The sequence below is a fragment of the Dreissena polymorpha genome, chromosome 11 (genome assembly GCF_020536995.1).
Source record: "Dreissena polymorpha isolate Duluth1 chromosome 11, UMN_Dpol_1.0, whole genome shotgun sequence".
Taxonomy (NCBI): domain Eukaryota; kingdom Metazoa; phylum Mollusca; class Bivalvia; order Myida; family Dreissenidae; genus Dreissena; species Dreissena polymorpha.
Window position 1 is genome coordinate 60,595,914 of NC_068365.1, and position 21,342 is coordinate 60,617,255.

General features: G+C 33.4%; 1 protein-coding gene across 2 annotated transcripts; it reads left to right on the plus strand.

Annotated features, from left to right (window-relative positions):
- The first annotated feature begins 5,434 nt into the window (after window positions 1-5,434).
- Window positions 5,435-11,637, plus strand: LOC127850785 (uncharacterized). 2 transcript variants are annotated; one of them, XM_052384095.1, is made up of 7 exons: window positions 5,435-5,484; window positions 6,857-7,064; window positions 7,858-8,051; window positions 8,341-8,722; window positions 8,872-8,960; window positions 9,177-9,303; window positions 9,827-11,637. In XM_052384095.1, the coding sequence occupies exons 1-7, from the start codon at window positions 5,469-5,471 to the stop codon at window positions 10,728-10,730; spliced, it is 1,920 nt and encodes a 639-aa protein (XP_052240055.1). In that variant the 5' UTR covers window positions 5,435-5,468; the 3' UTR covers window positions 10,731-11,637. The 2 variants fall into 2 exon arrangements, with proteins under 2 accessions (XP_052240055.1, XP_052240054.1); XM_052384094.1 differs by having other exon boundaries at window positions 9,743-11,636.
- The last annotated feature ends 9,705 nt before the right edge of the window (window positions 11,638-21,342 follow it).

Here is a 21,342-nt window from a genome sequence, read left to right on the forward strand (position 1 = left end):
ATGTTTCAAGTATACATATCATTATCAATTTTAAGTAACATTTACACAATGAATGAACTGAATAAGTGTGTGTTTTGCTCGTCTAAAGTCTCCAAAACCGTCAATTAAGTCGAACAAAAACGTCAAAACTGCTAGAATTTTTTTTAATTTTTCAGATCAGCACCTAGGATGTCGTGATCATCAGTAAACCTTATTCATTGTTTAATCAACTTTATTAAGATAGATTGTGTATGTGTTATGATGTCTTAATATAAAACTTTAAATTATAAATATCAAATCGTGTAGTATATCGTGTAGTGTAGTATTTTAATTTGAACATATATTAAAATGTTCATAGTCCATTAAAGCTATGTGAATTATTTTTTTCCGTATTATATTCAAACTTGAACCTTATTTTGCGAAACATTTATATATGCACCGAATAACAAACTGACTTAAGTATCTAAAAAAGTAACGTTTATATTTGCAACCTGCCATTAAGTCATTCCAAGTATCATATAACATGGATACATCAGAAACTTCTTTACTTTCTTTGCTTTGCTCATTTAAGATCGCCAAGATCAAATTAATGTTCAAGATGCAAACTGTCTCGCGTTTGTCACTCATTATATTTATTTTATTCAATTTGTATTGCAAAACGTACTAATTTTATCACAATGTATTGGAGTATGAGTTTACTTTATTCTTGCACCCCTTAAATATATTTTATTTAACCTACATCTCAAATTTGTCAAACGAACATCCGATTTAACAAGAAAAAAACATATTAATTATTATAACTGGTAATGCACATTTCGCTCAATTGATCATGAATTGTTTTACATAAATAATAGGAGCAACTAAGTGCAGTCAAACTTTACCATTTTAGATCGTGATACGAACGCTAAAACACATTGTATTGGTGATCAATGTATTCAGTTATTACATGAATGTAAATTTAATTGAACTATTAAGTTTAGAAAACAACGCACACACGCAGATTTGAAAACTCTATAATAAAAATAAGAGGTTCAGTCGTCTTGTTTTATCTTTTATAAGTTGCATTCGGGTTGGCGGTACTGTTGACTCGGTCTCTGCATGGCAGTTTACGTATCATTCCTATTCATCCAATGCTGCGATTTAATGGAATTATAAATTATATTTAACAGTACACTAGTTTAAATATAGTTTTGATTTAAGAAGATTGAATCGGTTAATATTTTGAATATAATTGTTGATACAAAAAAGCATAGCGTTATTGTCATTAATGCACTTATTAATATGTAATAATCAACTAAGTGCAATGCGCAACGAGCGGCGTATATCTGTTGCTTGAAAAAGACTGAACACATTCTGCCTTTGGTACATGAACACTAATCAGCATGATATGAACAAACGTTCGTCCCATCATTTGCATCCAAAATAGATAAAACCTATGAGCAAACGATACAAAATTCAAACTGTAACACAAACAAGACAAATGTTATTCCTTCATTCGTACTTCTGTTATACAGGCATACGGATGCTAAGCTTATATAAATGTTTACTGGTCAGAACGTGAGTAACAAATATGGTTGTCCACATGGACTGAATGTTGAAGAACTAACTACATGGGCAACCAAACATAAAAGACGTACCTTATAATGAGTAAGTATGTAGTAAACATAAGTCTGTTTAATCGGTTGTGCAAACTATTTTCAAATTATTCGAATGTATGCTTACATAGTAACCGATTGAACATTTGTGTGCTTCTGCGTTCATTACAGATGTCATTAAATGGAACACAACAACGACAAAATGTCCATAATATGTTTATATAAGGGTAGTTTCACATTTAAGCCAGAGTATGTGACTCGGACAAAACGAACTGTTTGAGCCGGAGATGTACGAGTAGGAGGACGTCAATCAGACATAACTAAATGAAAAGAAAATGCATTCTCATAATTACCGCCTATATGTTATAACACAGTGGTTAAAGTCATATGCCCTGCAAATGTGACTCCATTTCAATTATAAAACTACACAAATATAAGATAAATCTGCAATTAATCTTTCATAGGCAGACAGGTGTACGGGAGTGTAGTGGAGGAGTAATCGTTTGCCAGGTCCATCCTGTCGTGTATCGGTACATAACACAGCAACACATATATTCCCGACGAATCTGAGTTAACACACTATAAAAGAAGAGTAGGAATATACACACAACCAAGTGATAAACTGGTTTTAGACTGGTTCCCGGTAATGTATTACGGCGATGACAACGTCTGGTTTTCTGTTTCTTTCTCAGCTAAACTTCGCATCAAAGTTGGACGTAATTTATGTCTTTCTCAGGATGAAAGCTTTCCAGATGACCCGCCTTTATTCGAGATAGACTCCCACTCTCTGTATGTCATAAGTAGGTAAGCATCAGCAACTTGAGACGCAGACTTGAAACTCCACAATTTACTTGGATATATAAGCATTGCGCGTTTTTATGTTCCGACTGCTTGCACTAACTAGTTGCATCTATTTCACATCTCAGTCATCTAAAATATGACAAGTAGAAAAATAGTACGTGCTTTCAAGAGTGGTACTAAAATATGTCATGATGCAGATGACGAGAGCAGCGAGAAGGGACGACATTGATTAACATGATTTTGACAACTAATGCAAGTCAATAATCAGTCATTCAAACAAATGATCAAATACACGCTTGTTCTGATTAGGCGGGGTTTGGAAGGCAATACATTTACCATAATGTAATATACGCTTCATAATTCAGCATCCTCTATTAAAAGCTGTAGTCAGCAGTCTTTGTTTTGTTGTACGACCTTTAAGAAAACTATTGAGAGTGGGGTACGAGTTTTCATTGTTGTGTGATAATACCATCAATAAAATTACTTTCAAATACAACTATATATATAGTTTATTGGTATGAAGAACGTATTCAGAAGATTACAATCAAGGACCTAGAGCATGGACACGTTTTGTCGATACTAGTTGGCCCATTTAAGACTTAGATAACAACTTCTTGAATATATTTCGGATTTAAAACTTTTAACATTTAAGTTGAGAGGATCCACGTTAATTCTCAGGAATTAATGTCCGACTAATAATATTTTATTAACGTAATGTGCAAGTCAATATAATAAATAACCGTTTATTGTTTCAATACATTGTGAAGGGAGCTAGTTATTGGTTTATTAATGTTTGCTCATTACCTCTGAAACCAGCTAATATCCGATTGGCAGAGCAAAAACTTAAAAATACAGCAACATATGACGATAAAACATATGGAGGCACTACACACAACATATTCGATCGTTTAACTTTGAACAATGTGTAAGATGGTAGTCGGAATTTATAGTTATCAGTCTCAATAACAGTCATGGGATTCTATTTTGATGCTGTCTATGAATATATGCTTCGAGAGCACTTCATTTATTTTAAGACATTTGATGTCAGTTTGATACGTTTAAATGATGATTAATTTAACAATTTATACAAACATTTGTATACATCCCAATTATAAGCATTTCGTTCTCTTAAGATCATAACATATTGATGTAACAAGGTACAAATTAAGGTATTCGTATCTTTAATTAATAGACATCTTTGCATCAGTCTTAAAACTGTATAACTTTCTAAAAAATAATAGTTATTTGTGTTTATATAAAATAACCCATTAATCTATTTCTAAGCATACAATTGTATTTGACTACTACTAATATGTTCATTAGTTATGAGTTTCTTTTTATTCTTATAATGATTTGTGAACAATCTTTAAAATTCCAGACCAGGTTACAGGAACCGCATGGCCTAAGATCATAATTTTATGAAAAGCATCACCAACGGAGCATTGCAACGTGGTTTCTAATACGGATTCGATGCTGAATATATAGAGAATACATGGTTGGTGCCGAGATGAATACAATTTGTCCGGTGAGGCTAAGAAAAAGAAAATAGGACGAGCTCTAGGCTATATAGCGAGCCCTATTTTTCTTTTCCGGGACGAACCGGATAAACTTTCTCCATCTCGGCACCAACCATGTATTTTATTTATCCTGCTTCATGCCGTTGACACATTTTATCAAAGAAAAATGATAAATTGACATAGCAATATAATTATTCTTGTCGAGCCTCCTACATGTACACAACATTCCAGAAGACCGAATAACTCCCGATTTTGTCACGTAAGAAATAGTTCCACTTTAAACTGTTCCTTTTAATACTTTCCTATTGAAAATATGAAAAGAAATTAAAAAACGAATCGAGAATGTGATATTATTCGTGGTAAAAAAATGAAAAAAAAAATGCAGCAGCAAAAACACCTATATATTATTAACCTTAATGACAACTTTAATCTATTGCTTATAACAATAATTTTACAACGATATAGACATCCATTTTCTGTTCTTCCATCCCTTTGTCGAAATCTATTTTCTGTTATTTCCATCCCTATTTTCGAAATGTATTTTTAACCACACTATTTTTTATAGCTTTTGTATCGAATGCTTACCACTCTGACCTAAAACCCGATATACGAAATCGTAATCCTGCCGTAGCGATTTATTTTGTTAGTATCGAAGTTAACAATTATGAATGTAAAACACACACTCCGTAATACGTTTTTGATTCAATCGATGCTTTAAAAATATTTAAAACAAATACTGACTGTTAAAATCACCATGTCAAAATCGGTGTCCCTAAAATCCTGAGAAACTAGATAGTATGTTTCGTCAGAGAAATGACGTGACACTAGATACGCCATAATTGCTTAATCAAGTAAATGAAAATGATAAATACGGAAAGCTGGTTTGGTGATATATTTTTAAAAAGTTAAAAAAGAATGATATATATTATAACGTTAACATTCATGATGCGTCCCAATAAATGTCTAAGGTAAAATATTAGAACATGTCAATCGTCACAGCGTGCGTAGGAATACACTACTTCCTGTTGACCAGAGATAGGACCATTTATTCGACCCTGCTTTATTTGGTCAATGTTTGAAACATAGGCAGGATAAATATAAGGAATACGTTAGCGCTGAATTATCCACATGCGGTCCATATAATTGATCACAGCCAAATCATGAGGTAGGGTTTAACAAACACGCGTGTAAACCCATATAATGATGCTAGTGTATTCCCTTATAAAGAAAACATCACACGATAAGCAATAACGACACAATAAATCTTGAAATGCATTATGTTACCATGTATAATTTTTTGACGGAGTGATCTGCTATTGTAGGACAACAACACTTCTTGTGCCTTCAATTTGGTAAGTGATCGAACTAAATCCCTTACATTTATTTCTGAATCAATCGAGGCAATATATCTTTTATAGAGTCATGTTTTCAGTCAATCTAATAAAGTGTGTGAAATAAATAGGGGTAAATATTTTCGAATTAATTTCCATTTTCGGTTTTCGGTTGCAGTTTGTACTGATAACACATGCGATCATTCGTTGCAAAGTTGTTTAAACTTAATGTGGTCTATGAACAAATGGACATAATAAAAGGTATTTGATTTAGCAATTCTGATTATTATAAAATTACAAAGCACTCTTTATTAAGAATACGCTTTCACGTTAAATTTAATGGCGACTATTATGGTGACATGTTTCAAAAACATAGGAACTTGTGCTGTTTTTTTTCTGCGCAAAGAAAAAATAAGATTTTACTATTTATTGAAAACTATAATTAATTGAACACACTATAAAAATCTGAAGCACATGCTTTGAGTTCAATTTAACGTATTAATTTGTTTATTGATATATTATCAAGAATAAATCACATATTTCGACAAGTGATATAAATCATGATTGGTAATCTATTTCGATATCTACCTGTTTTCTTTTTTAACATTATATTGCTCTAAACCAACTGGAAAAAATGTTTTAGGTTATAAAAGAAATAAAACGTACACAGCTAGATTTTTGCTAAGATACTTTCTTTAATAAAAAAACACATACAAGCGGAAGGAGTCATCCCTGATTAGATTGTGTGGACTGCACAGGCTTATCTGGGATGACGCTTTACGCACATGCATTAAACCCACTTTTATACAGAGCACGGCCCAAATGTAATAGTTTCTCAACAGTCAAACCATTGATACATATGTCGAATTTAATCTTGTTCTATGGACCGCTTCAGTTGATTTCAGTGTATTCACGAGGTCTACTTGAGGAGTTAGTATTTTTAAAACATAAAAAACCCTAACTAATGTCTTATCAAAGGGTTTCAAAAACAAAATCCTCACAACATACATAACATTGTATTAACAATTTAGAAGATGTTTGGGGTAACGGATTGTTTTGCTATGATTTTAACATTATAATTTGCCATATTGCATGCACAAGTTGTAACAAACTATCATCGAGCGAATTTAATATCACCGAGCTCTCCTGAGTATTTTAATAAGAAAACAATTTAAGCCTAAGACATGCTTGCTTTTGTTACTTATTTTGTCATGGTTACGAGCGCATTCACATTGATACAATAAGGAAGCTCAGTGTCCTTTATAACCCCAATATACCAGCTGTTGTTACCCTCTTCTGGCATGTAAATATATTCCGATGAAAAGCCTGCCATTTATTGTTCGTTGAGATTTAATACTTGAAATCCTATATATGTATTATGTAGATTATTTATTTTAATCAAGATTTTGACACATATCACTGTCAAGTGTCAACTGTTGGCTTACCATTGTTTTGCTATACCTTAAGGAGCTGATATTTTCTTTTATGAATCTATTATCTCTTATTTTTAAAGCTGTTTACAGATTTTAATGGTCGTAAACAAGTATATCTAAACTATTTAATTGTTCAAAAAATAGGCCACGCACAGAACTTTATGTGGTATTTGAATACAAGATTAAAACACTATTTGCAGCTATCGTTTTGATTTGGGTCACGACGGGTGACGTCATTTCCGATGCTACTTACAACGCAAGCGCGTGCTTTGGAAGCGATTGGAGTACATGCAGTACATTGCTGATGGACAAGTGTACACAAGATCAGAAAATCCATATTATGGAACAAAACTATGGAGTTACTGTCGGAGCTTGCGTGGAAAGCCCACACAATGAAGGCTGTCTTCGGTATAATAACATTTCAACGCAGCTTATTCGAATTTATGTGGGCAGTCAAATAGAAATAAATATATGAAAGTTCATGAGAGCGATTTTCTACTTGATTGTCGTAAAATTGTGTATGCCATTATGTAACACTTTAAATAGATTTTATTTAAATATGAACATAGACAGGTTTGTAAATGCTAATGTCAATATTCTATAAATCTACGAACGCTGTCATAAATTGGTTTCGTATGTAGATATTTAACAAGTCAAAAATAACTTTTAATAACGTAATATTAGCCATGCATTATTGCAGACATGCGTCAATCGGAACTGAATTGGAAAGAAAACAATAAAACGATACCGAACGGTATAGCACGGTGCTAATTCAAAATATCCATGAATGATTACTTTTAAAATCGTTGTTGGAGCCGACATTTTAGTTTTAACAAATGAGACATTCCAATATCATTAGATGTATACTCAAATGATTAAGAATGAAAGGATAAAACATATGAGGTCCAAGAAATAAGTTCGAGATTAATTCGATACCATGATGATCGAAATGTTGGTTTCGAACTGTATTGCATTTTACCGAAAAATGAATTACGGCAATGAAGCATTTTAAATTATATACATAATCACATTAATTTAAAAATAAACAAAAACGTAATCAAACATTTTAATATTTTACTTTGTACAATTATATTTATTTTGGTGTTTAAAATAGTTAAGCTTACGATTCGCTCGCACCTAAATCATCCGTACATTAACGTTGGCGATATTGTTCTCGTTGACTGGTTCCGTTTTATTTCAGTGCTGACTCGGGATGTTGTGCTTACAAAGAAAATGACTGTTTGGCAGGTTACACTCAACTTCACTCCTATAATTTTTATCGACAATGCTCCGGTAATAGTGCATGCACAACCAACGTTGGACGCGCCTATTTGATTTGTAATGGAAGAACTGAGCTATCGAGTTACGCAACTATTAAATATGCGTGCATTACAGGTAAACTTTGGAGTTGAATTTGCTAAATACGGATAAATGTTTACAATGTATCCTGCATTACTTACGAGCACATTAGTGTTGCATTCGTATACTTCTTTTAACGTGCATACATAAATCAATATGAATCCATTGTGATTTGTTCAAATAAAACAGCATATTTTCTTTAAATAAAAACATAGGTACACGATCATAACATTTACAAAACGCCACGTACGATAGATCGCAATGAAAGAGTGTATCAATATTCGTTTTAGTTTTCTACTGCATCAATACTTTTGAACATTTTCAGACATTGCACAAATGTGTTCGCAGTCTTTGACAAAAATGGAGGAAGTTCACATGATTTTTGACAAACAGAAATCTTCATTTATGTTTGCGTCAAATTGTGAGTGTAGACTCGCATCTGCTGGACGTCTTGTTGTCAAATACGTTGACATTCGGATGGCACGCGTTCATACTGAGTCAGAACGGACGAACTGTTCTTCGGCGTACCTGACAAGTGAGCCAGCAATCGAACTGCCTCCAAAATGCGTCGACGCCATAGACGAATCATCAAATTTCTTTCATGGAACAGTTGTCGATAGCAACACCCATAGCGTAGTGATAACTTTGATGGACATTTACAAACATGGTGACGACGATGCACCTGAATACGTGTGGATAGCTGTCTCAGATTATTATGTTTTTTATACAACTTACAAGCCTGAAATCGTTAAATTTCATAACTATGTGTTGCAAGTACAAGGTAGGTTTCTTTATTTGGATATCGCTCGATGGCATTATGCATAAAGCCTTTTTCTAATTACATCACTTCTATTATAGCACGCAATAATGCACAAGTAGAAGTGACGTGTATAAGGACACCATTTGTTCAATATACAACGACAACAACGGAGACAGCGTCTCAAAGTATTGACATAACATTATTTATCAATATCGTTATCTTTACAAAACATGTCCAATATTTCGCGGATGATGGTTGCAATTAGTCTACATTATGAATTTTTAAATAACATACAAAATAGTGGTTCGCCCCATATAAACCTATGTATTTGTATAGCGATAAAGAAGTGCTTTCTGTTCTAAATCTGCATAAATTGAAAATGTTTTTTTTTGTATTTAAAGCAATACATGACAACACTGTTAATGCTGATGTAGGCGGTTTGAAAGTCTGGATAATTGTTGTTGTTGCTGTTGTTGCTGTTATCCTGCTTGTTGCGGGTGTTGGTACTTATGTTATATATTGCAGAAGGTAAGGAGTTAGTGTTTACATAAACTATGCTATCTATCTTAACTTTTGTATTATTATCTTCAATATAACTTAGTTTTATGGTCCCATTTCACGGGATCAAAACTATATAATTAAACAATCGTTAATTGTTTGCATTATCTCATTTTCCGAAAAAAATGATAATAATACATTTTTATTTCAATCAGGTGCATTTTACAACTATTAAATGAAAGGGTAAAGCACCAAATACTTTAATGATTGTTCAAAGCAATGGGCATGAAAATATAAACATGGTAAAACAAAACGTTAATGGTAATTAATTATAAAGTCACATGTTTTTATTGAAACTTATAGTACATATATAGTAAATTAATAGTTTAAATAGTCTAATTGTTTATTTAACTCATCATAAATGCTTGTCATTTTTTAATTGTATTCAACAATGTTTTGTCCCAAACAGGCGCAAGATTTTTGTGAACAGTACGGAAGTATTAAAAGGAAAACACAATAAATCGGCTAACGTATCAAGACATGTCCCTTTCAGCAATACCTGCAATGTTGTTGAATATGATGAGCCAAGTGTTGATGTAATCGTTACTACCGTACGAAATACTGACCATGCTGGTCGCGCGTCGAGTGAATCTACACATTCGGGAACAAGAAATGTTTATTCTGTAATTCCGTTCCTTGATAATCGAATCAGTGAATACGTGATGGGCACACTCCATAATAAAAATGAAGAAAAGGGATCTCAGAAACACCTGGCATCATACGGGACCTTAGCAAAAATAAGGCACCGATTTAGAAGATTAACAGCTCTTTTAAAAAAGGATTCCACACTTCCCTCTTTATACAGATCTCCTAACGCTTCAGTAACTTCTTTTCGAACTAAAAAAGAAACACGGAAATTAGAAATGTCATCGCCGATTTCCGAGGAAAAGTATAGGCCATCCAATTTAACGAAAATGACGTTATTTAAAAAGAAATGGATAGCTAAGGCCAAGCCAAAGTCAATCAATTCGGTTGCTTACGAAGATCTTACAAATACAGACAACAGGGAGTTAAAAGAAGTTTATATGAAATATGGAGAATTTCAAACAGCTGATTGTGAAAGTAATGTGCAATTTCAAACGAAATTATTACAACAAATGTCTTCCGTTCACAAAAGCAGCAGCACGTTAAAAATTAAATCTGGCTCTAATGTGGAACAACGTGATCTCAAAGAGATCCAATGCGAACATGAGTATGATACCATTGATGAATCTAATGAAAACAACAACGGTATCGGCATTGTCGATTTTCGTGCGCCCTGCTACGTCCATGAAAAAGGTCTTTGTTTACATGACAATCACGATGACGATGATACGCAAGGCTATCTCACACCAATGTCGACATTTAAATACAGTTCATCGAATGATACCACCTCGATCAATGAGTCTAGATTTTGAAGACTTTACACTAACGTATGCTTCTGCCGCGAACCATACGTCCATAGAACAACAGTGTTTTCTTATGCAAACGAAATGCATACTTGACCTAGATTATGAATTGACCATGGAAAGTGTTTTACGTTTACAAACATACAAGAGGATGGGAAACGTCGAAATTATAATTAAAAAACAAAAACTACATCAATTGAAAACAATATAAGATATGGAATTCGACACACATTTGTTTGAGTAAATGCTTTTGATCATACAGTTATCAATGTATCTTTAAACTCTTGTTTTATATTGATTATTATTTCAGTGGACTGTGTATAAATCGTTACATTTGTTTGCAAATATTTATATTTATTTAAAAAAATACCCTATTGCTTGTATATCTTGAAATAACTTTGTCTAGGGACAATAACACATATTTTATCAATATAATCGTAGAATTGTGGTATTTTAGTCGTATATGTTTCAGTAAAAATGCCTTCAATATAGCTTTTGTAACAATATTTATGCACGTAAGTCGTTATCTTTTGCTGTTTAACAACCGACGTTTGTGTTTATTTTTTGTGTAAAGAATCAACATGCTGCGTTTCACCTGTCAATGTTTGTTTTTGCTCTTAACTAAACATGCGAACTGGCTATCAAACTCACTGTTACCAAAAAATATCCTTATCGAACGGAAGTTATTGTTGGATTAAATGCTCATAGTACATTATACACACATGTATGTTAATTTGTTGATCAAAGTAATACAGAAGCTAAATAGTGTGGTTAACTTCCTCCCTTTACAGGGTATACCCTACTGTATTTCAAAACACAATATATGCGCGATAACCGATTACAGTGGCCTATAAACGTATAGTCCTTTAATAACAATTGCTTAAAACTGTTTTCAAATCAAATTAAAAAATATAATTTATAAAATATGCATTAAATTAAAAAGCTATATGAATTATTGTTGAGCAGTTGTAATGGTGCAATGTGCATGAGTAAACATAGCCAAATGTGCTAAGAAAAACTATAGTGTTCGATATCCTTGACCAGCGAGTCTGCAACGTCTAACTACGCTTCGCTACTGATATTATGTTTACTTCAGAAATCACATAAACAACCTTAATCGTAATAAAATGAGGAAATCAACGTATGTTTAATTTATAATTACCAATATATGTTAACCTTACATATATCGATTATATGATTTTTGAATTGACAAGCAAACGTCGGTTATACCGAGTTTACCTATTTAACGTGCTTTACATATAACACGATTGAAAAAAATCGATTACATGTGCAATTAAAGGTATATTGAACCACACTTTTTCCGAATGAAAACTAAACCTCATAGAGTCTCGAGTGATCAATACTATATAACCTTCTCATACCGGAACTACAATTATATCTGGTCAGCTAGCGTGATCTGTTTTTGAGGTTATGGTGGTCAAATCCCGAACTACGTGTACTCATTTATTGCTGCTTCATTATCCCACTAAGTTGAGTTTTGCTTTCAGTTTGTTTAAAATCATATTAACCATATATGAAAGATTCAATCATTGAGATTGAATCTCGTTTTTATTAATGTGATGTGAATGATCTGTACTTTGAGTGTGACTGACTATTTACATAATAGCAGACTAACTATTTACGTAATTGCACATTCTAATATAATTTACGCTATTCAGCGCACTACGCAGTGTACTAGGTGATACACACCGGGAACTTGAATACCCAGATATGTCCCTGCAATGGGGCTTATTGTGTATAGCAGAATACTAACCGTACCAAAACTTACTGTTGAAAAATAGATTATCATATTGTGGCCATTCAGGCACACTTGTATGAAAGATTCAATCATTGAGATTGAATCTCGTTTTTATGAATGTGATGTGAATGATCTGTACTTTGAGTATGACTTACTATTTACGTAATAGCAGACTAACTATTTACGTAATCGCACATTCTAATATAATTTACGCTATTCAGCGCACTACGCAGTGTACTAGGTGATAAACACCGGGAACTTGAATACCCAGATATGTCCCTGCAATGGGGCTTATTGTGTATAGCAGAATACTAACCGTACCAAAACTTACTGTTGAAAAATAGATTATCATATTCTGGCCATTCAGGCACACTTGCTATTAAATAAACACAAATCGATGATTAAAAGCCAATTAATTTAATAAATAATAATAACCTATTCATATATAATGTTATTGTTTATATTGAAATTAAATCAAACACTATCTGTACTTTTAAATAGAAACGACAATACAAGACTGTAATACAACCTTCCACTTCTTTCGCACTATGACATATGATACACACGTAGGTACGAATGTCCCATTACGATATTGAAATAAATAATTCTATGTCGGTAGTGTATTGACCCTCAGAAATGTGTATTCAACCTAAACAATCACTTTTTACTTACTAAAATAGACTTATAAGACTTCCGTATTATTGGGTTTCAAATGTTATCAGACTGTGACTGACCTGCATTAGGCATGTTGATTATATGTATTGTCCCATTTTGTTAAAGGGATGTGCTTAAAGTATGAATTATATGTACATCGGATGCAAAACTAATTGTCCGGGTTCACATTCCTGAGCTCAATTATGTTTTATATCCTTGCTTTTAACAATTCACAAATGAACTTAAATCGAGATGCAACTATTACAAATAAAAATTTTAAATCCAGGAAAATTATTAATATTCATTAATTATATAATAATTCTCCACGAAAAAAGTGTTTGCTCATGAATTAGGTAGAATGTAATCATGTTTATTAAAGGCATTAATAATTGTTTTTTTTTTATTTTAAACAACTTTTTTTAATATTCCGAATGTAAGTAGCTGTGAGTAGCATTCATTATTCACTATGTCATTTGCCTTTCAACCAAGATAAAGTAGAAATGTACGCTATGTTTTAAACAGAAACTTATAAATCATGGCGAAGGATACATACCAGCTTTTAGTTAAATGACTGATATATGCTTTGACGTATTAAATAAACGAATAATAACATTATATGCCACTTTATATACTTTATATTTAACAAAAACGAAAAAATAAATATAAGCGAAACGAGTATCTAACGAAGACGAAAAACAAAAATAATATAAAGTAAAATAATTTGAATCAAGACTAGGAAGTAGTAAAGAATAGGAAACTTTTATGCTAGATACAGTGAAACAAAGCCAGTTTAGCCTTTGAACACTTTCTTACAAACAAAAGGAAAATCACCGCGTATCCTTTCCAATACTTAATGCATTTGAAATGAACAATAGCTAATGTCAATAGTAAATGACCCAATATATTGTTCCGGTTTCTTATTACCCTTTTATTGAAACTTATAAATATAACAGGTGTTGTTCGTGTTTTTGTTAATCTGTAAGTTGGTGTTTTACGAGGATTTCTTCCTAATGTGGGTTTCGACCTAGATGTATACGAAAAAGGTGAAAAACGATAGAAATGCGCAAGTGTTTCATTTTCAGGTGTTGCAAACTTACAATTGTTAAGTGTACAACAATAACTCTTGTGTACGTTTTGAGAAGATAAATATTTATAAAATAAATTGAAATAAAGTTAAGGCATATTTTCGCATTCATTTAGAAATCTTTGCTGGTCTTAAATATATTTATGAACAATTTTACTGAATGTTTTTAATGATCTAAATTGTATAACCGTTTCTAGAAATAAATATATATTTTATTTATCCTACGTATTAGACACGATATATACATGCACATTGCAACCCAAATGTATTTGGTTACTACGTATTAAAATCTTAGGGCGTTACGTATAATGCCTATTTATAATATTACATCTCGTAAGTATACAGAGGGGGTAATCACGTGATAGTCTTTGTAGCCATATCAGTTAAAAGGTTATTAACGTTTATTTTGTATAAACATTCGCTTTATATCTCGACTTAACTGCCCACAAAATGTCTCAGCGTAATTCGGTCATCCCGCTAAGAAATTTCGCTGCGAGTAAAGTCGAGATACATAGCAAATATTTACACCAAATAAACGCTAGTAACTTTATTGCTGGTATGGCTGGAAAGTGAGCGGTATTTAAAAAAAATAATACAATAAATAAAGGGTGTATACCGGCAAAAAATACCTTCCTAGGCATGAACTTCGCCGTATTGACTATTTCGTGATTGCCCCACTGATATAAATAGTAAGAAAATGACGTTGCGAGTGGGCGGTTATTCGTTTCTTGCGGGCCAATATAAATGCTATTTTTCATATCTGAAAGAATCGGATCGCGCGGCTTTAATTCAACAAAATAGCGACCAATTTCAGTCTTAGCCAACGGTTATCAATAAAATTTAGCCATAAATCGAAGAAAAAATTAGCATTATTGATAAGTAAACGGTATACAATATCGGGATACTTAAAATGCAACTGTAACTGATGACACTATTTGAGTTGTACCATGATTAAAACAACACAATTTAGGAAACGACACGCTTACCTCAATGACAACTTCGATCCCATGCTTTGAAAAATACAATTACAATGATAAGCATTTCCTTTTTTTCTGCTCTTCCGTCCCTTTATCTAAATTTGTTTTAAGCTACTATTTGGAAACGGTATCGAATGCTAGCCATTCTGACGTAAAATACGCTTTACGAAATCGAATGACTGCTCGGAGCGACTTTTTTTAGTCCAATCGAAGTTTCCGATTATGCATGACCGACACACTATCCAAAATAAATTGTGCATTCTTTTGATTTTCAAAATAATTTACTGATAAATAAACCACCACATCCGAATTTTCCTAAATAGAATCCATAGAGTCTTATTTAAACTGATTTGTTTCCTTACAAAAATTACGTCATACGAAATACTTCATATATTGCGTAAAAAATTGAATGAAACAAAAGTACGGACAGCTGGTTCTGTAATACATTTTAGTGAAGGAACAAAATAGATTGATATGTAATAATACACGATAACAAACGGCAGAGCTGAGCCGGACGTCTAAAATAAGCCTTAGCCTCATAATGACCCTCGGGCCGTTATGTCGGCATCGGGACGATTATAGACGTCCGGCCCAGCTCTGCCTTCTGTTATTGTCTAAATAATAATTAGTTATACTTATTTAAATGAAATGATAAAAAATTAATAGTAAACACGTAGTTGACATATTTATTACATCAAAATATCTTTTCAGGTAAACATTGAAATATGTAATAAGCAAAAATACGTTTTGTGTATCGATTTAACGTGTATTTAATCATTTTTGTATTACATTTATCATATTTCCTCAGGACAGTTAATTGTTTTTTTTGTCATACATTTTTTAAATTAAAAAGCTTATCCAAAATGGTCGAAATAAGTTTTGTGTATGCAATTTGTACAAACACAGTATTATATAGGTGTATGGGCAGCCATCTTGGCAGCAATCTTGGCTTTAGACACCATGTGATGAAAAAGTTTCGTGGTAACAAAAATCACCTTTTACCCAAGAAAAGGTAGTTTATCATCAGCATTTTCAAATAAAATCTTAGAATCATGCAGCGTGAGCCCCTTATACTTATATAGCTCAATGTAAGAGATGTGTATGTTCTTTGTTGATAAATGATTTTTTATCTTTACTTTTCCTATTATAAGTAAGAGAAATATATTTTATGTTTAAAAACAATGTGTATGCACTAAAAAGTATCAAACAGATTCAAATACATAAACATAACATATTAAAAGACTAGTATATCTCAAAATATATTAATATCAATATGCACATTAAACATTTTTTCTTTATATTTGTTATTTACCCCACCCCTTTTCTTCTCTTAAAAAGCACAATTATTGATCATATTTACATGAAATATTATATATTTATATCCCTTAGTTCCATAGGTGTGAATAAATGTAGTTAATGATAATTGTATCTAAACTGTTTTTCAAGTACAAATTGCAACATGTCATTAGCACAAAAACATGTGGGTTTTTTACCTATTTTCATAGATATAGTTTTTTTTTTTTTCAAAAAAGTGTTTAATGTTGCACCAAAAACTTTTTTGTTTAATAATAATAATATTTTTTCGATTGCTTAAATGAAAAAGCTTATACAAATCATCGAAAATATATGTTGTTTGTGTCATTTGCGAAAAAAACAGTATTTCCTATTTTTTTGGTCGGCCATCTTTGCGGCAATCTTGGATTTCGACCCCGTCGGTATAAACATTTTCTTGGGAACACAATTTTCTTTTACCCATGACAATGTAGAACATCATCAGCATAATTTAAAAAATGGTTCCAATCATGCACCGTGAACCTCCGTTCCTACTAGACCAGTAAAGTCCCGTAAGATTGATTCGTGCATGTAAATCGCCTGCTGATCCAGTGTGTTCTTATTACAGATCAAAATTACTTAAATTACTTAAATATCAATTTCAACACTGAAAGGATTATTTATGCGCATTTATTTGCGTAATCTACACAATATTTCTATATTATTCTTTCTCGCGTGTTTTATTGCAGTCATATAAAATTCTTTGTTTTTTATTTTTGTTTGTTGGACAAAAGAATAACACCATATTAGAAATCCAACATGTGCAATCTCTACATAATGTTGGATGGTTGTATATTGGTTACGCATTTTTTAACTTATTTAACAGGTTGATTAGTACAAGGTTTTGATGATTCAAAAATTTGTTCAATTCGAAATCGGATAGCTTCATAATCATGTTGCGAATATATATATATATATATATATATTTCAAAGCGTGTTGTTAGTTTTGGAGCCAGCGTTAACGCAGCTTAGTATTTAATCATGTTTCTAAAACAAAATAATAGACATGAACACATTTACCGAAAGTGTTTACACTGGGGGCTGACGAGGTCAAAGCGTAGTCCGTTTCGCTACGACGTCGGGTATATGTTTTACTACGAAAACATGGTGTAAATACACTACTTAATCAGGCGAGTTTCATATTTTCTGGTGGTTATGGATTAGAGAACGGAACATCCAGTAATGGTAGGTACTTATTTTCAATAACAAACTAATAACAAATGCGCGTAGTTGCAACCTTTAAGTTTATTTTGAGCTAAAATCGAAATAGTCGCTTTATGTAAAGGTTTCGCACAGAGTATTGGTTGCGCAACGAAGTACAAATATAATGTATAGGTTGCTCAACGAAGTTTCTGTATCCATTTCAGGACATATCACATGCAGTTTGCAGTTACTGCAGACTGCCATTTCCCAGTGCAAAAGATGCCGTGCTTCACTGTGCGCATGAACATCCAAACGAAAAGGTTGAACCCGGTGAAAGCCTGCAGAGTCCCGGCAGAGCCCCGGTAAACCGTCACTACGCAGGCACTCACCGGGGTTATGCCCGGGGACAACCGGGGCTCCACCGGGAAAGTATTCAAATGTTTAATACCTCCGGGATGAACCAGGAGTTACCGGGAAGGACCGGCAATAACCGGCTTGGCACTGGAAACAACCGGGACTGTACCGGGAACAACCGGGACGGTACCGTCAGAGCACCGGTTTACTTATGTAACGTAACTATAAAGGGACTCTGCCGGCATTCACCGGGGCTCCACCGGGGCGTTGCCGTAGCTTGGCCGGGGTGTGTTTGGGCCCCGGTGGAGCTAAGGTGCCGTCCCGGTTGTTCCCGGTACAGTCCCGGTTGTTCCAGGTGCCACGCAGGTCGCTGCCAGTCCTACCCGGTGACTCCCGGTTCATCCCGGAGGTATTAAACATTTTAATACTTTCCCGGTGGAGCCCCGGTTTTCCCCGGTCGTCCACGGTTCATCCCGGTAGGGCCACAGTTCATCCCGGTAGATGACTGATCACGCACTGGGGCTCCGCCGGCATCATATTGAGACTGGGCCTTAACCGCATTGTAACACGAGGTAAATTTACCGGCCGTCATGTACGCAGTTAACAATAACCTGTGACAGAAACCCACTGCCACACCTTTGCAACAATATATTGATTATGCAATTGCGGATTTGTGCCATTGGGGTCCTACTTTCCACACCTTACGGCTGTTTCAGGTGTGGATTTTACAGGTACAATCATGTATACGAACAGGAAATTCACCTCAAAATTAGTTGACGATAACCGATTTTCAAGAAAATCGCTTTGATATATACAATGTAAAAATCAAAATCCGTATGAGATAAATAATGATCGAAGTTGGGACATGGGATTTACTTTGACATAAGCAGAGTTTCGAGATAAGCGAGTTGGGGATAACGAGAATCGAATGTCATTTGATAAAGAGTACCGTATGCTGAAAACCTATCGTCGGTCTCTATCAAAATGAACGTATAAGGGATTGTCACAAGGTGAAGATGCGTCATTTTTATTGAGACCAACGACATTAGGTTCTCGACTCTCAACTGTCATCTTATATATGGATGTTTGATTTTAATCGTTTCCTTTGGCCTAGTCGTGAATGTAATTATATCATAATAATGTGCATTACCATGTCGACTGTGCGCTTCGGATCATGTTGTGCCGTTGTTACTACCTCTGTCTCAAAGGAAACATCCAGCCACTCCATGACTCTGTATTAATTTTTTTTCTTTATTTTGCCTTTGAGAGATAACCAATACGTCTTCTGTGAGAAACGCATGCACGCTAAAGCGTTGTCGTAGCGAGGCATATTCGTATACTGTCAGAGACATGATCATGCCTTATAATAATATTTAGCCTTTATTTCTGATAATTGGGTCACCCTACACATTTCTAAACACACCAGTGGCTTAACAATACATAGATCAATATGGAAATTGTAAAATTGTGTCAATTAAACACAGTTGTAAACCTTAATTGCATTTTTTTAAAGTGAAACTTGACTTCGGTTTGATAAATCAGCGGTAAATTTCATGTTTAGCCGCATAAACCAGACACATCTTGGATTATAATTTGATGTAACAGACCTATGAAATGACATTGTGCTTAAATTCAGAGTTTTGTTATTACAAAATCATAATCTTACATGTTTTAAACACAATTTTTGACTAATCCGTTCTCGATGTCATGTGTATTTAAACAATGTTTTCGTAGTAAAACATATACTCGACGTCGTAGCGAAACGGACTACGCTTTGACCTCGTCAGCCCCCAGTGGTTTAGTTGTAACAAAATCAATTTAAAAGTGAGTAAATATTTGCAAATTAAAAGAATGAAAGAAGCGTTCATTAAACTTGCAAACAAATGTGAAGATTTGTGGATCGGTTTTAAAGGCAAAAGAGTTGAAGAACAGGTTGTATGTGGTAGTGAAGCATATTTAAAAAAGGAAAACTTTCGTAATGTCTTTTGTGTATTGCAACACTGTCCTCTGCGTCTAAACAATGTACTGCGTAGCATAGAAATACGTCAAACAAATTGCCCAGCGTAGTCAAAATACTTTCGTATAAGCTGCGATTCATTGACGTAAACAATCAGTCGGTCCTACTGTTCAAGAAAAAAAAGCCCGTTTAAGACTTTTTTAACGGATTTATATATTATTTTATCCGTAAATCAATGTACACACACATTAATTGGCACTTGATACCTTGACTTAAGCGAATGAAATAATTTTTTTTCCATTTTACGTCGTGCTGATACTACAATATGCCTGACATTTCCTGATATGTCCTTGTCCGTTCGTACTTATTAACTATGCCCATATCGACCCGATGCCTAGCAAACCGTACAATAATGTACCGCCTTTGGCCGACATAGGACCGACTTCCCATGTGCTACTGATTGTACATTTTATCATGCTAAATAACATTGTTGCAAACTTGTTTGATTAAAGCCTGATTCATCCTCCTCTCAAGGACTGACAAATAACTGAATGGTTGCAATTCAAATACCGTATTTATTACATTTAGTGAACGTCAAAGCATATAGACCGACGAAATTCCTATTAAATGTGTGTAAGGGTGGCTAACGATAATTATTAATTTAGCTATCAATATACAGAATAATATATATTAAACCTTTACATTGATCAGATCATTTACTACTCGTTATATAATGGCATTGTTTTGTCCTTCTGGTTACTCTGCTTAACATATCCAACTTTGGATCGATTTGAAGTTTAACTGTGATCGGGTCGACGTTAAAATACTTCGCGCATATCAATATTCCGCAGTTTTTACCGAGCGACGATAGGACCAGGAACTGATTCTAATCGAAGACAATATTAAATTATTAATAAACATTGAATCGTACATTGATGTGAGATTTAAGAGGGCGCTGACGAAAAACATTGTTAAAGGGTGTTACAGCGTTAATATATACACAAAATGAGAATTACCGCAGGTATGTTTACATTGAATATATATCCTATATATGTTATCGAATTTCAGCATGCATGTTTTTGCATTTCTACCTAGTACATTATTTAATTCTAACAGCCAATTGATTAAGTAATACATTCCAATAAAAACACCTTTATGTTTCTTTGACTTTAAAATGATTTAAGGAATTTTTTCTACATACATCTTTATAATTGGGTTACGAAGTCAAGATTTCGTTTTACAGGAACAACACATGATTTACAGATGAATTTATGTTTGAATTGCAATTAAATGATTTGCGACAATACATTCTGTTTTGCATTATTTCGTTTTTTATAATTTCAAATGAAATTGTGATTATA